The sequence below is a fragment of the Achroia grisella genome, unplaced genomic scaffold, assembly GCF_030625045.1.
Source record: "Achroia grisella isolate CSIRO2021 unplaced genomic scaffold, CSIRO_AGI_Agris_v1 utg402, whole genome shotgun sequence".
In the NCBI taxonomy this organism is placed as follows: Eukaryota; Metazoa; Arthropoda; class Insecta; order Lepidoptera; family Pyralidae; genus Achroia; species Achroia grisella.
Genome location: NW_026712841.1, coordinates 2,150,637 through 2,168,278, shown reverse-complemented (window position 1 = coordinate 2,168,278; position 17,642 = coordinate 2,150,637). Strand labels below are relative to the sequence as shown.

The following is a 17,642-nucleotide window of genomic DNA, read 5'->3' as shown; positions in this document are numbered from 1 at the left end:
TCTATCAGATAGTGTGTATCTTTAATATTACAAAGGTGAAAATCATGAAAATATTATATATATATTGGAATCAATATCAATACTAAATGTAACTGGGCCTCAAACACTTCTGTTTTAATGGTATCTAGTAGTATTATTTACAATATCTCAACATAAATATTGCAATTTGCATCATAGATTCATAAACGCGAACTTGGTATCTGCCCTTCTTGTTGAAATATATTAAAAGTTGATCGAGCAACCAGGCTTTATTTGTGAACGAAAGAAATTACCACGTAAAATCGAATTTACTCTGAGATGACAGATATGTGCCGTCAAGTCGATTTATCATCCCTCACAAACTCTGGATAGCAAACTTCATCGAAATAAAGCAGCCTTCGAAACAACAGTAGGTACTTATAATATTATGTAACTACGATATCACCAGTAATTATTATAAAAAAATCTGTTTCGTATATTAACGTAATTGTTAACAAAATCCTCGCTACCAGGACAATACAATACCGCCAACTCCGCCTCTTCTATAGTTATTTTGGAAATTAGGTATATAAAAAATGGAGGTATTCATTATTATCCAAATATACCCAATTAGTTATCAGCAAAACAGAATACAATTGTTTTGGTCATTCCATCAATTTAAGGAGTGATCCATGAATAATAAGAAACTTAAAATACCTGTTCTGCGCTTACTCTTAATTTGAATTTCTATACAATATTCATTAATTACGTTTCCTCAAATTATTTCCATTCCGCTGGATATTAATGGTGTAAATTCCCTACACCATGTTCGCATTATTGCAAATTAACATGGTAATATTTAATCAGGTTACGTAAGAGCCCCACAAAGGCATTTTAAATTACACAGTATATGAGGGGTTTTCACAGACCTTAATAATTAGACCTTTCGCCATAATGCATAAAGCCCATGGAATTATGGGATGTCGAGAACTACTTAAAGCAATTGCTACATTTACTATAAGATAAACAAACATTAATACTTTAATTATTATTAGTCGTGAAGATCAATCAATTTCTCTTGTATACAACAATTTATTTTTTATTAACAATTAGGGATAATATTTGTTTTCAATGGAGATAAATTTAATTGTTCTAGAAGTAAAATTGACTCTACCTTAATGTTTCCTAATAAACAAGAAAATTGTATTATAATAGTTTAAACATATGTTTTGAACACTGTAATTGAGACAGATAATTTAATGTTCCGCCGTTGGAAAATAGAAACCGTCACCAATATACTTGAAGATACTGACGCTAACATACGTTGTAGAAAATCTTAGACAACTTTAGATCGCATCCCACAACTTTTGTCACTTCTTACTTAGTACTAATGGATATAAAGTGGACGTGTTATTATTAACTGTTTAAATAACCTATATAGAAGGAAGAGACTATCACCAATCACTAAATAATCGATTAGTGAATTTCTGTATGATAAAATTTCAAAGAAAAAGTTAAATTAACATATATTTATAACGAAGTAGTCATTTGACTATAAATTAAAATATTTAAGTTATCGCCCCATATAATAACTTTTATGTGTAATCTTCTCTTATCTCTTAATACATTATATGTTTGGTTTGATATACATAATTTTATTTTATTTTTTATTCATATTTTTTGCCAAACAGTAAGGGCATGATACATATGCATATGTCATGACTTCATACTGTATTTAATTACATATTTTGTAAACCGAATAATTTAACGGTATAGGTACCAACAATAAAATAATTTTCCATTTATTTATATATATGTATGATATAATAATAATAATATACTTTTTTAAATGACTTTATGTACATCTTAATTTATGTAATTTGCGGACCAGCCTTTTGTTGCGTATTTTTTTGTAGATAATATAGGTATATTATAAAATATATAGCACTAGATGTATAGTACAATCATATTAGCGCCTTTTTATCTAATAATATGTTTTACTATTATGTATAATTAATAACTACTACCTAGTGAAACTGTTATTAACGTACAATACAAAACTACTACATCTTTTACTTATACCTATGTAGTGTACTAGCTGTACTCGCGACTTCGTTCACGTGGAATTTAACTTTATATTTCTAAAATAAAAGTAGCCTGAGTTACTCTTTATCACATCAACTACCTACCAAAAGAGTCTCGTCAAAATCGGTCCAGTCATTTTAGAGATTATCCGGAAGAAACAGACAGACATACAAAAATTGTAAAAAATGTTATTTTGGTGTATGTACCGTACTTATGTTCATATGCATGTAATAAAAAATGGTTATTTCAATATTACAAACAGACAGATAAATTATTAATTAAGACTATTAATTATATATCAGATTCATTCTCTATATATCTTCAAGGTACATCTATAAGAACAGTGTAGCTTTATTACTTATTGAAAATTTTATTTTATTATTTATTGTTTGTTCAATGAAACTAAATCAGTTTCATTTTACAAACATAATTAAATTCGCCTTTCCTTAACATGCCTATTACTTATGAAAAGGTAAAAAAATTATATTCAAAAATAAATATTAGACTAAACCATGGATTCATATTGAATCATTACCGAGCATTTTATTTTTAACAGCGTAAAAAATAATGTTCTCCATTGTTTTTTCTTACTTTGTGATGACCATTTTAGTCGGTAACTTTTGCAGTTTCAGATATGTCTGACGTCACTAACATTATGAAACGCTATCGTATCGAAACCCCAGGGAACCCGAAGCTCCCTACACTTTGATCGTAGTTCCGGGGCAGGCCTCGAGGGCGAAGTTAAGTTTACAACAAGTACAAAACAGCCTCGCTAGGGCCGTTTGTTTTCCATTGTTGTCCTGATCATAAATATTTAATGAATTCGTTTTATTCAGCGCCTAATCCCGGCTAAAGCCCTTTTGGCGACAATGAGGCAACTTAGAATAACTTAAAATTATATTTTAATTAGTATCCTAATCAGCAGCTTGCCGAGTTTAAGTGTATTATTGTATCCAAAAGTAATTTTTAACTTATTCACAATTACTTTATTATTTTTACTTTAAATGCTAGGGAAAATCTAAATCTGCTATGTTACATTTATTAAATTATTTTAATTATATAACTATGTACTATACTACTATATAATACATAATATAGAGGGTGATACATACATACATTTTGTTAAATGTTACTGCCTTAATTATTTTAATGTTATTACATTAAATGATACTAATAAAGAAGTCATAGTAATTGTAGTTTAAAATTTATACAGTAAATTATACCTTACCCCATAGCATGACGTCGACGTGGTACCACGAAAGCCACCCAGTCGATATAATAAACACTAATTACCGCCACATATCATATTATTGTTTCACTAAAAATTTAAATATTTTAGAAAGTCGATCTTGTTTGCGTATTTTACCCGATCGCACGATACACGTTGTTAATTTGAGAATGAAGTATCACGCGCAATAGGGCACGTGCATCACCAGTGTCGCTAGGTGGATATACTTGTAGTGTACAGTGGTGAGCAGGGTAGTGGCGTGTATGCCGGTTTGCCGGAGTACTGGAGCGTCGTCCGTGCGCGCCGGGCCTCCCCGCGGACTGAACTCTAGGGCTTCTACAGGGCGGCGCGCCCACGCTCGATACCGCCGCCTTCCCAGCGCCCTCCCACATTGCAAAACCATTTATAAAAAATCAAATACACTCTGTAAAATATTATTTATAATCTACGTACAATTATTTATATATACAATAACCCCTCTTGCGACGAATACGTAACAAAATCGTTAAGTTCGTCAACTTAAATCATATTATAAGTGTGTGTTTTAGAGGATTTTTTTATTTGATTTAGCCTTGAATCTCCGGCCTCGTATCTATTTCTGTCTGAGCTTATATTACGCTTGATTTTAATTTATAACATCGACTTACTCACAAATTGTTTTTCAAATTAAAATAGTAGTAATGTGATTTATTTATATTAAGTAGGCTGATAAAAAGCAGACGTTCAAGTAAGAAACATATACCTAGTACCAACTAAAGATCACAGTTTTATTGAATAAATATTTTTAGTAATTATAATAATTCTCATGTATCTTATGGCGCAATCTATTTAAAAATATAGCAACGCAATTATTTCCTCTTTACTACTGACTAAAATTACAAGCAATTATCGCAATTATCTAAAAATAAAATACAGCGTATTTGTACTTGGTAGTTTTCAAATAGGTTAAATTTTCTTAGTTTTTTCATTACAAATCGAAATATAAGTAATATTATATCAGTTGGCCCAGTATTTTCCTCTCTACATTAATAATAAATATCGTTAGTTATAAAATTCAAACTACATAAATTGCAAACTACGTAACATTTTTTTAAGTGTATTATATTAGAATTGGTGAAATTTAAACGTAATAATTTATTTTGTGCACATAAATTATTTATCAATGCAACTTGATCCATAAAAATTCGTAGCAAATCCGTAGCACTGTAGAGTTTGGATACCGTAGCGAGCTATCACCATTTGTAACCCAGTAAATACTACATTACTCAGTATCAAAAGAACTGTTTCAAGTATTATTAAATTTGGTATATAATATACTAGCTGATGCCACTTCGTCTGCTAATTTTAATTTCTATGATAGTTGTATATCTCCTATTTATCAATGATTAATTCCTCATGTAAAGTTTCATCCCCTTTAGATTTTATTATCTCAACAATAAGCATATTATTTTCTTTGCTAATGCCTAAAGTTAAAACAAGTTAGTTGATGATTTAAACGTAAAAAAGCTAACTATAATACAGATTAATTTAACTAATCAAAGGCTAACTAACTATAACCAAAGTACCTATATCTTAACTTCATACGTTCGAAATGGACAATATGATAATTTCATAACATTATTTTATTAAAAAATTCAACCATTATATATAGTTGTTTCAATAAACGTATGTCTTGTCTTTTCTTATCTTTAGCTGTTCCTATTAGATCATCTATCACTACTCAACCCCTGGTTGTTTTGGCACAATTTATTTTAGGCAAACTATGTAATGTAATTAAATCTTGGGTAGGTATCGACACGAATTGGAAGCAGTTAATCCAGACTTGGGTCAATGACCTCTAAATATCTTTTTATTTTTAATTTAAACGCGACCCGAATTCCAGAAGGAATACAAACCAAGTAAGATTGTGTTTATTTAGATAAATAGGAATAAACGAAGACAGCAATGAATTGAATAATTAAGTACCTACTGTTATAAACACTGACAATGTAAGAAATTAGTTTTGACGATTTTCCTGGTACGTATCTCCCATTGATAAAAACTGATGAGATTGATTATTTGAATATACGTACGATACGATATACATATATATATAATAATAGGAACAAAAACTCGCATATGAGGAAATAAATATGTGTAATATTTATTTCCATTTATGGGGAAATAGTGTCGTTATTAAACATAACTATATGTCTCTGGACTTTACGATAATTTATAGAATAACACGGCAGCAATTACCAACATGATAAGTGGAATTGTAAATTAGTTTATTGTTTTCTATTACTAACACGACAATAATAGAAATTGCATATTAATAGGTAATATAATAAATCCGTAAATGGTCGCGGAATAACTGGAAGATAAACTTATAAATGGAAGATGTATAAAAAAAATGACAGACAAAAACAGTTTAACCAGTATGAGTGCGGTTTTTTATTAATGTGCCTAAGAACTCAGCTTTGCATAAAGTTAAAATGTTATTATACCAATCGGTTTACGAACAAAAAGTAACACATTTAAAACTATTCTTATATCGAATACCACCTGTAAGAGAGTAGTAAGGTGTAGTGGGATCAGCTCAAAATTCCATGTTTACAGTTAATGTATTAGGTTATAATTTACGAACATCTATTATTATATATCATACTAACGCAAATGTATTAAATACCTAATTACCTACTAGCTGATATATATATAAGTCTAAAAAAATATCTATATTATCATAAATAGTTACTACATAGAAATCAAGTCATTGGATTACTGTAGCTACTTCAGATGATTTTTGTTAAATAATTACTGTACTAAAAAGAGTTATCATTTACATTCGTATTTCAATAAAAGATTAATAACTTATAGTATGCATCCACGATTGTAAACTTGCTTTTATATAGGTATTCCAATTTTTATTTATTTTTAGCAACCACAGAATTCAGGACGATATTTGCAAATAAATTAATCATTCTGCGACACGCCGCGTAAATATCATTGAACAGCTAGCTAATTTGTAATATGATGCTGAGTAATTACGGTCTTAAAATAATGAAAAAATATTATTTCCAATGAATTGACATAAAATTCACGTTTTTTATGTATATATATATACATCTATACATACGTATATATTGATTTTATATGTATCTGTTTTCACAATCGCTATTAGTAAAGCGTGCGCATATTTTTGATAGACATGGGTATTTTAATGAAATGTAAATTTAATTTTGTTGTTTTTTTTATTGTCACTTGTAATATTAATAATATTATATATTATAAATATATTATTTTTAGTTGGGCCATAGGAATGTAGGGGAAGGAGGGTGAATGGCGTAAGGAAAACATAGTGTATTTCATAAATTATTTATTACAAATCAAAATTAAAAAAGTAACAAAGTCTTTAATTACCAACAATTTAACAACAAAAGCATATAACTTTATTCTACTAGTAGTAGGAAGACATTTTTTATATAAAAAACATCTTTAAGTGGCATTGCCTCAGACTGTGAGTAATGCCGCTCAGGGTAATGTCTAATAACCAGTAAACTATATTAATTAAAGAAATATTCATAAGATCAATTTTTGTATAATAAAAGTAAAATCTACAATCCCCAATTATCCCCATTTTTCTACGTAAAATCAACCTTTTACACATAAAAAAAGTAAATGTAGTACAGGCTTAGAAGTCAAATCAACTTCAATTATTGTAATATACTATAGAATTATTATTATTATTAGATGTAAGACAAATCAGAAATAAAAATATTTTATCCTTGGATACATAAATCACATATGTACCTATCTACGAATCCCATCCTGAACATGTAGCATGAGTCCACAGTCCGCAGATGGCGCAGCGATACCACAATTCATATTATTTTCCAAATTTCTGTAAAATAATACATTTGTTATAATTTCTATCATCCACATTCATTTTGTCATCACTGTCATCGTCGCTATGGTGCTCTTCACTATCTAAAGAACTTTCATGTAAATTTTTCTTTTAAGATTTTTGTATCATGTTTTTTTTCTTTCTTTTGGACAAACTTATTTTAATCATAGTTTTAGCAGATTGAAGGTCTTTTTCGGTCTAACAGCTTTAGCGGCGGTCCTTTGACGTTTTCTTAGCATATCTACAAGAATTATTAAAATAACTCACAAAGGGGTAATGGCGAGTAATGGCGAGAAAATAAGTCTCAGGTGAGCGGTATAACGGTCGTTTTGTAATTAACTAGAAATTTTAAAAAGCATACGCAATTGTTTTAAATTGATAGCATTACCATAAAATAGAATAGTTTTATTATAAGAAAAGTATACTTAATAATTAAATAAACATTAAAATTTTAGACTTAACGCCATAAAACACTTATGCAAAAATAAGGTCAGTGTGGCCGCTAACGAAAATCCGCACTTCACGATTACATTACGCGAGCTGACTATGTGTTTGCATTGCTGTCTTTTAGAGGCTACCTATCCTCGTCCTTTAGGTAACGTGGCATGTTGCTACATTCCATTTTGATAGAGTTACAAAGGTGAGTGCCATTACTCGGTGAGCGTTATTCCCCTCGCTCCCTACAAGAAAGACTTATCTACAAGTATTACCTACATAATTAAAAATGCAAGTATTTTTTGACGAAAACGTTACTTGTTTACTGGTTAGCATACTAAATAAATGTCTTTAACACAATGTATACTATATAGTACCTAATCTAATTGTAAGAATAAACGTATGACATGTGCCATACATTCAGTCGCGTTGTTCCCATGTTCCTATATAACAATAATATATATATAATAAGCACTGTAATAAGTGGATTGCAATGCAACAGCGTATTGCGACGAATCGCGTGTGTAGTCGTCCGATAACATCACTGCGGTGACCAGTCTGCATACACTGACTGCTTGCTTCTAAAGTTGAAATACCTACTTATTTATGAATTTCTCAGACCACATGTTAAGGAATCAATAAATAGATCACGCGATATGCATTGAAAATTGAGAAGTATTTTTACTATAGATACGTTACAATTAAAGTAACATAGGTACTCTTCGGGTAAAATTATTTATCTGATAACAATTTTCAATTGTCATTAATATAACACATGAACAATAATCTAAGTTCTATTTATAAACTTTCTGTTATATAATTGCATTCAAATCCTATAAAGTTTAAGTAAAGTACCTACTTACCTACACTCTAGCTAGAATCTCTAGTGAAACAGCTGTTAACGGCCTCGTTATAGAACTCACTCGGTACCTCGGTACTTTAAACTCACTTGGAAAGCACCTACTACGTTTCTACCACCTAAATATATCTACACCTCACCCTTCAGATAATACTGTATAGTACATACTTCTATACTAATACTACTAGACTCCTGTTTATTTATCTGCTACCGCCAGTCTATCTGCAAGATTTTTATTTAATTGGAAAGGCAAATAAGCTGACCGTCGTATTTAAATTCAAACTCAAAATATCTTTATTCATGTGGGTCTATTACAGGCTACAAATATTGTGTTCTAAGCCGCAAATATTGCCTATATATATACCTACATGAACAACGATACTGAAATCATGCAATTATATGACACCCGCAATACCACTCATGAGTGTCCATTCCAGAGAACATTGATGACGAGGACTTAGATAATGATGAGATGATGCGGATGAGACATGTCAATGCCTCTTATCTAGTAATTTCACTGCCTAATTTACATACTACAACCGAAACCCTTACAGAGCACACTGCATGGCAGCTGAAATGTTGTAGTTGAGACTTACTCAGTCCCACGCAAACCACATCTTACCGTCTACCTCTGCACTGTCTGTCGTCTTGTTACCGGTCCAAGGCTAAAAAACTAAACAGATCTTAATTTAATATAAATATAGACGATATCACGTATAAAGTGTCTTATCTTAAAAAAAAGCAGATGAAGTCATGGTTAAAATCTAGTGCTTAATAGTTATGCATCCACAGATGTATACCTATATACAAACTTTGCCCACAGACCTAAATACATTTGTATCCCGCCATTTCTGAATACTAAATAGACATTTATTATTTGGATAAAGATCTGGAAGTCGAAATACCAAAAACATGACCAAACTGTTTGTGAAAGCGGAATTGAAGTGTTATGTTATAGGTACGTCAGAGACCAAAAACACAACTATTTTAAATTTAAGTAATTTTATACTTAATAAGTACCAACATGCATTTCTATATAGTTAGATACATGATATTATAAAAAGTAGGGGAATACCTAAGGCACTTTCTACGAATGAAATATGATGAAACATGAAGAAACATGAATTCTTTTTTTAGAGTCCCTTCTGAGATGTATTTACCAATTTCTAGGCAACTTTCTATTTTAATCTAATAAATGTAATTTTATTGTAATATTAGATATAGGTACTTTCATATTGACTCCATACTACACTTACTCATTTAAATTATTATTCTAATCGGTTTCTATACCTATGTACCTCTAACTAATTTAGGCTGTTCTTATTTGTTACATTATAGCTAAAAATATCATTAGGTACATACAAAAGTTTAATTAACTGTGGGAAGCAATAAGGAACTCCAATCTAAGTCCCATTCCGGTATAGTATGTCCGGCGCACCTTGGGCAAAATGTCATAACATAATTGCCCAATTCTTTTAACATGGTGGTAAAATCTAATCTAATTTGACAACGTCTTGCTATAGTTATAGGTAAGTGTTACTCAGATGAGATGATATACCGTGCTATGTAACAAACTTTAGACAAATACATCCAACAATATAATCGTAAAAGAAAGTAAATAAACATGTCAAGCAAAAAGCCAAATGTCATTACAAATTTTAGAAACAATAGCAGTCCCTGAATATTAGTAAACAAATAGTCATTGCTATTTTACCACCATAGACCTTCTGACTGCGGCACTATAAAAATAAATGTAAAATCTCAATTTCACGATTTAACTAAAATTTGAAAAGTACCTGAAATAATGGGGCCATACTTCATTCTAAGGAATCGATTATAGTTGTACCTACTAGTCAATTTAAAAGATCAAACCAAATTATAATTCCCGATTAGCCAATAGTTTTATAAATAAGACTCTGTTATAACATAGGTACCTACCTATTTTATATATCCCACTCTATTATTATAAAGTTGCTAGTTGTAGTATTAACATGCATTTAGGGCGCATAAATTGCTGTGACAAATAGGTACATTTCGTTTAATACATCGTGAACCATAATAATTTGCGATATTAAGTTCCAGGTTCTAATTCATTATTGTATGTTTTGTACCTGTATATAAATTATAGTAGATATTGTATTTGGATTATTATTAACTTATTGTAAATGAAAAATTCAAATAGGTACATAGATATAAACATATCCGACCTGTTATAGACGTATTTAATGTTAAATGAATAAACTTACCTTTGCCGTAACAATATACCTAATCAAATTAAATGAAAATATATTAAAAAGTTATAGAGATATATATATATATATATAATTCAATTCTATTCATGGATAGTATATTTAAAATGTTCACTAACATTCAGATAAAATTAATGATAACTTTTTAGAAAAGTTCAATTTACCCTTATAGCTATTTTCAGCACAAAAGAAGTTATAATTTAATTTTCGTTTCTAGTTAGACGGCAGCACCCACCCATGCAAGACAGCACAGTGTGCGGGCGGCGTGGGACGAAATATCGCGGAGGTTCTATGGCGACTGCAGCGAGGCAGAACTCGCCTGTTGACGGCCATAGGGGACGATGCTGACGGACAATACTTGGCTGATAATGTTCCAGGACTTATATTAAAGGGTATTTTTTATTATTTTAAATGGAATGCTATATTAACCAGTTTTGGACGTAATAATTGTTAATTAAATATTCCATTCTTGATGGTAAGTAGTTACCGTCTCCTAAGTCATAAACAACAACATAACAAAATTAACTGTATGTAATTTCACTGCCATGGATCGCCCTCCAGAACATAACAAATAATCAAGAGGTAGGCTGACTCGATTAAAACTTTAACCGAGTATAATATCTACAAGAAATCTTATTATTAATACAATATTTGAACTTATAGATTCTGTCGTGAAAGGTGGCAGAACTCCGAGTTATGCGGCTGTGTTGGATTCCAGTGGCGAGTGCCAACTGGGTCTAGGGGACATGACGCTATACGACTATATCACCATTGACCTTGTACGTACTTTATGTGTACAATAATTTACATAGATGTCGCGTTTAATTCAACTCAATAATCTGCTGCTAAGATTATAGATAAAATTTTAGGTACTGACCTAATAGCAGCTTTTTAAAATAAAGATCTTGTAGTTTACAAGCTCATACTTCGTAGACACGAATAGGCCTACCTATGGTCAAGATAGGCTAAGTGCAGAAAATGAAGCATAAGTTCCGTTTACATTTACTATTACAATTACGACCAAAGGGCCATGCCATAGCAAGTATATAGACAATTTATATTTTTATATGGGTTTTTTAATGGATGATAATGGTATTGTTCTCCCGTCTACGCTAACAGTTTACGCTGGAACCCCAGTGGAGAATGATAGGATGAGCACGAGGACAGGTCAGTTAGCCGGAAACCATCGTTGTAGATTCCTGATGAATTTACCACGATGGTTTCCAGGAGGAACGGCGTGGAGGTCAGCCTGACATGGTGCCTTGCTAGTAATCATCAGTACATTACTAATAATTCCCTTCCCCCCTTTATATTCTATTTAAAACCACCGCGGGCATAATCCTCCTGCTTATTGTTTCTTAGTTACTTTTTATTATTCTTGACAATTTTCTTTTTTGTAGGTAAACAAACACATGGATTTACTAGTGCGGGCACCACTTGTAATACTAGATGGTAACGTCCCGCAGACGACGATGGTCCACGTAATAGAACAATGCAACAAACTTAATAAACCAGGTAACTATAACCATAAGAAAATCAATATCTCTATAAACAGCCAATATATAAATAATATCAACTATATAAATAACTTAACCAAAAAAGAAAACACTAATAATAATCATTCATTAAATTACAATAATTTACAAAACTATGAGGATAACAGTAAATTATCTTTGATGTCTATCCCAAAAGCATTGTGGACTATCAAAAATAAATTATACAGATTTTTTTAGGTAAAAATATATTTCCACTCAAATATATACATAATATCTCAGTACATCATGCTTATCCATCAAATGGGAATATACACTAATATATACTAGTTTAATTGGACGGATTAGTCTAATACTAAAACTAAATTGACTCTCGACAAAGGATATGAGTTAAGTAATTATTTGTAACGTGTGTAATATTTAAATAATATTAAGTATAATTATAACAAATTATATTAATATATATTCATTATAATTAATATAGATTAATAATATGTTAGAGAAGAATAGGACTTCATAAAAATGTACGTAAGCGTCAAAATAAAATATATAGGTAAACTTGTTAATAATTAAACTGAAATCAGTCAATATTACGGCATTACTATATTCTATAATACAAGAATAATTGTCGAGAATCATAAAATAAAATTAAAATAATACATACATGAAACTAATGTTAAAAATAAACTCAAATATGAGAAAGTCATTTATAAGACGCTAGTATCCTAATATGTCACTAATATAATATTAGTGCATTTAAGTCCAATCAAGCAAATAATAAACTGACACACAAATTACAGCGAGATTCAAAGATTTGAGAATAAATCTGAAGTGAGGTATTAATTATTATTTTGCACTCAGTCTCCAAATAAGTAATAAGTACATTTCAGTGGGCGGAGGTATCAGTCATGCTTTATAAAATAAAATAATAAGTCTCCATGAAAATAGTTATTTGTAAGTAATAGGAATTCGTCACTATAACATCCCTATGATATGATCTCATATTAAAATAGTACCAATACTAAAATAGTTCTATCTATGGTACACCTGGGTTGCAAATATTTCTACATTTCTCAACATGCAACCATCATACATTAACTTAAATTTGAGTAAAAACATAAATGCATATTATAAGAATACACCCCTTTAGTAATACTATTTTGAAACTCTATTAAACATTCATAACAGGATGTAGTGATTTTTATAGCTAAAGGCAATAAATTTAATCATTTTTATAAATTTGAGTAAGGCACGCCACATTATTCTCTTTTGAAAATTTAGTTTATTAAGTGGTATATACCACAAATCGTCCAAATGTTCTAAAGCTATATAAATGTATAGGGAAAATATTTAGTATTTGTTTTAAATAATTATTCATTTTTCATTTTCCACCATACGTTATTGAAAATAGACTTAAGAGGTTCATCACTAAATGAAAAATTACATATAACACTTTCATCCGATAAATAATAATAATACTGTTACATATATAAAGATAATATAAGAATAAACTTTAAATCAATAACGATCACTATAAACCGTTACTTATAGGTACTTTAAAATGTTTCATTTATATAAATCAGATTTCAATGCTACTTGTTTAAAAATATATATAAAATATGAAAGTGTGCTCATTTGAAAAAGTAATGTGATAGAAATAGAATTAATTTTTGCAAGTGAACATTACATACATTATGGTTGGAGCAATACGAAAGAACGTACAAACATCACGGAACAACAATATGTTTCACAGTGTCTACATATTCCACTGACGTTGTTGTTGCAACTGATCACGCAACTGCTGTAAGGCGTGCTCAGGTTGACTATGTTGCATCTGAGCCACGAGGTTCTTAGCTTCAAGCCGTAGCTCATACAGTTTCCGCGATTCTAGGTATAAGAGGATGGCGGCAGCACCTAAAGGATATATTAAAACATATTTTACAATAAACAAGTATAGTTTACTAGCAGACCTGGCAGACCTGGCAGACGACGTCCTGCCCAGAATAGAATCGCCACCTTCCGGGTCCATATTTTCAAACCATTAAGAATCGATCTAAGCATACACACAAAATTTCATTCAAATTGGTCCAGCTGTTTAGGAGTTAAACACAGATGTGTATATATAATATGCATATGCAGTGCCTGTAATATTTGTAACATTACAAGGAAATGAAAAATGCCTCATGTAAAATTTAAAAAATAAGATTACATTTTAGAGTTACGTTCAAGTAGTTTTGTACATTATGTACAATGCAACCTCACAACATGATCAGCCAGTAAGTCAGCTTCTTTTGTTCAGTTAATATGATATAATTACTTTAAATATAATAAGTATGACAATATATTAAATTATCTAAAATAAATCAAATCCACTTAATCTGTTTGTCCTATGGTTGACTGTAAGAGAATGCAATAAGTTGTTAACTCCGCCATATGCACCTTTCTTTTTAGCAAGTTTTAATAAATAAAAAAAATATATATAATAACTTACCGAACATAATAAAAGCAATAACAGCAAAAGCATAGGACCACGAGAGAACATTGAATGAAGGATACAACAACCAGTCCCGTCTATAACAGTTTCCTCCAAACACTGCCACTCCCAGAAACAAGAAAACACCTAAAAATAAAAATATTGTCCAATTTAATATATGAAACAGGAGTTTCTTACTCCTGTTTCATATATTAAATTTAAATTCAAAACCACTGAGGTTTTTAATCCATAAATAAATGTTTCAGTTAAGTAAACATAGGCAGGTAAATATTATTGTACTTATTTATTTATTTATACTTTATTGCATATAAAATAAGCGGAATTCAAATCAATAGAAGAAATTAACAAAGCAGGGCTCACTCTGAAAAATTTCGTAAAAGTGTATGTTTATAATAAGTCTAATTACATCATATCTTAATAATATTACAAACATGAAAGTTTGCTAGTATGGATATTTGTTACTCTTTTACGAAAAAACTACTAAATGGAAATTGATGAAAGTTTACAGTAATATACATATGCATCAGAATACTACATAGGCTATATTTTTTATTGAAATTTCATGCGGGTGAAACCGCAGACTCATCTAGTAGTTATCTAAAAATGATATACATACTTGAAATTGTCACCATAACAAATGCAGCAGATACAAGAACCCATTCATAACGCAGAACAGTACGTAATGGCCATCTTACTATGACACATGCCAGTAGAACTTGAGATATCAGAGACAGCATCAAGGCTAATGTGACAAATGATTGCACTGCCATTAGCCAACCAGGAAGAAGCCACTCTCTTATTACATAAAATTCCTGCAGAAAAATCAAACAAATCATTCTTAGATATAATTTTTAAATACATTTTTACATAATGTAGCTTAAAGTCAAATTATCTTTCAAACAAAAATATGTATAAATTTATACTTTTTATTAGATATAATAGCTTGGCTGGAAGACTTGACTCAAGTTATAGATTTGTTCAATTTATTGTCTCAAAAACTTCCTATGCTTTATATTTAATCAGACATAAAATTTAAGGCATAGGATGAGGTGCCTTAAAATTAATATATACTTTATACAACAGCTTGTGAAATTATGACATTATTATTAAATATCTTAACAACCAGAATTTACTAATAAATAATCCTTGTTAATCATGTTTATATACTATATGTTAGTTGCTCCAATTATTGCAATAAGAAATAAAATTATTGTTATTATTAGTAACAACATTATATATTTTAATTTTATTATATGTATATTCTATTAATTATTTTATATCAGAAGTACAGAGTGCCATGTGCCTTCTGTAATTCTCTCTTTTTTTGTGGCGTTTCTTCTATACTAGCAACCAACTGCTAGCTTTATCTCATCTTTCTGGTGCCTCTGTAGTCAATTTTTTTATTGTTTCATTTGAATAGTATTCTGTTACACATCTACTCCACTTTTGTAGATTACTTCGGTGCATTCTGCCAGTCCATCTCCATTTTACAAGTCTATCTGTAGAGAATGTCTATGTGAATGTGTTGTTACTCTTATATTTTCTTGTTTCTGTCCATTTCAATAAAGCCCCATCATGATAGTAGCTAATAATCTCAATCTGTCTATAATATCTCATAAAGATCATTATCTCTTTCAATTGCATCAACTCATAAAAACCATTCTCTCCACTGGCTATTTTTTTGTTTCTTTCTTTATCTGTCAATTTCCTACAATAGACCACTTCTCCCAGGTAATCTTACTTTTTCACATACTGTATGCGTGTATACCTATGTATATACCTATATTACTAAATTAATAATATTCTTTAATTAAATACATACAATCTAAATATTTAAAAACAAAGCAAAAGTAATAAAACATAAAAGTACCTGACTAAAAATATAATGACATCCATGGAACAGCTTATCAAATTGATATGATGGGAATCTAAACCGGTCAAAACAATACTCCCACAACCCCATGTGCTTGAAAGAGGAAAACATTTCAGGGTATGATTCTATCCAGTACGGGCCAGCAAAGGAAAGCAACAGGAATAAACCAGCCACATAAGTGATGCTCGCGCCAATCAATATTGTATCTAAAATAATGTAATAATATAGTATATTTTATCAAAAGGAACAAGGAAAAATGTTTCGTTCATAAGAAGCATTCTTTGGTAGCATACAAACTAACAGAACTACAAATGAATTAAGAATGAATTTATTGAATATCAACTAGTAAACTTACAAGTATATTAAATAAATTGTAGTTTTTTTTAAATTAATAATAATATAGATTAATGGGCGTGACCATATATTAACTTACTTGAAGCTTTGGGATATTCATTATCGGTAGCCGTCATTGTTGTACCTAATATTATTATAAGTGTATGTAAATTAGATTTATACCGTTATTTTTTATTAATTTAGTAATCAAAGAATACAAATTCTAAACAAACAATAAATTTGCAATACCAACTGACGACTTCGGTAAGTAACGTAACTGACGTTGTAATCAATCAATATGACAAATGTCAGTCAGTATAGTTGTCATATTGACAGTAACTATTGCGTTTATCTTTTTTAATTTTATACCACGATGGTGGCAATCCAGCATATGGCCCCTCTGAAGGTAAACGTTTACCATAGCTAAAGGCCGCCTGAAACACCATATCACGTACCGACCTATACGCGCCTATCGTCTCTATAGAAAAGTATACGCGGGAAGAAGCTCTTCTGAAATCGCACTGTCCGAGGCCACATGTAAAAATGAACCCCTTATCAATGACGAGCAATCCCTCCCTTATCTTACATTCAAAATAAGTTAGTTTTCAGAGTACGAAGGAAAATACTATTAAACATCCACATCGCCTTGTCTTGATTTTTCAATTGATTAAAATACACAAAACAATAAATCGTACATATATATACTTTATATATTTAATAAATCATTCATAAGTCGATTACTTAACAGGTCA

The 17,642-nt window shown here is 30.3% G+C and overlaps 2 protein-coding genes and 1 long non-coding RNA gene across 6 annotated transcripts in view; 1 reads left to right on the top strand and 2 right to left on the bottom strand.

Moving 5' to 3' along the window:
* Positions 1-3,566, bottom strand: part of LOC131844319 (uncharacterized) — a 79,840-nt gene extending 76,274 nt beyond the window's left edge. For both annotated transcript variants that reach the window (XR_009357579.1, XR_009357580.1), the window contains exon 1: positions 3,272-3,566. This is a non-coding gene — a long non-coding RNA (uncharacterized LOC131844319). The remainder of the gene's footprint in view (positions 1-3,271) is intronic.
* The window catches only part of LOC131844312 (uncharacterized), a 138,728-nt gene that overhangs the window by 107,739 nt on the left and 13,347 nt on the right, over positions 1-17,642 (top strand). For all 3 annotated transcript variants that reach the window (XM_059193165.1, XM_059193167.1, XM_059193166.1), the window contains exons 8-10: positions 10,915-11,089; positions 11,361-11,476; positions 12,098-12,212. In XM_059193165.1, coding sequence (XP_059049148.1) covers positions 10,915-11,089; positions 11,361-11,476; positions 12,098-12,212 — 406 coding nt within the window. The remainder of the gene's footprint in view (positions 1-10,914; positions 11,090-11,360; positions 11,477-12,097; positions 12,213-17,642) is intronic.
* LOC131844314 (uncharacterized) lies at positions 12,412-17,157 on the bottom strand. The gene is made up of 5 exons (XM_059193170.1): positions 16,991-17,157; positions 16,555-16,763; positions 15,301-15,496; positions 14,682-14,810; positions 12,412-14,104 (listed from the first exon to the last, which is right to left on the bottom strand). The coding sequence occupies exons 1-5, from the start codon at positions 17,025-17,027 to the stop codon at positions 13,947-13,949; spliced, it is 729 nt and encodes a 242-aa protein (XP_059049153.1). The 5' UTR covers positions 17,028-17,157; the 3' UTR covers positions 12,412-13,946.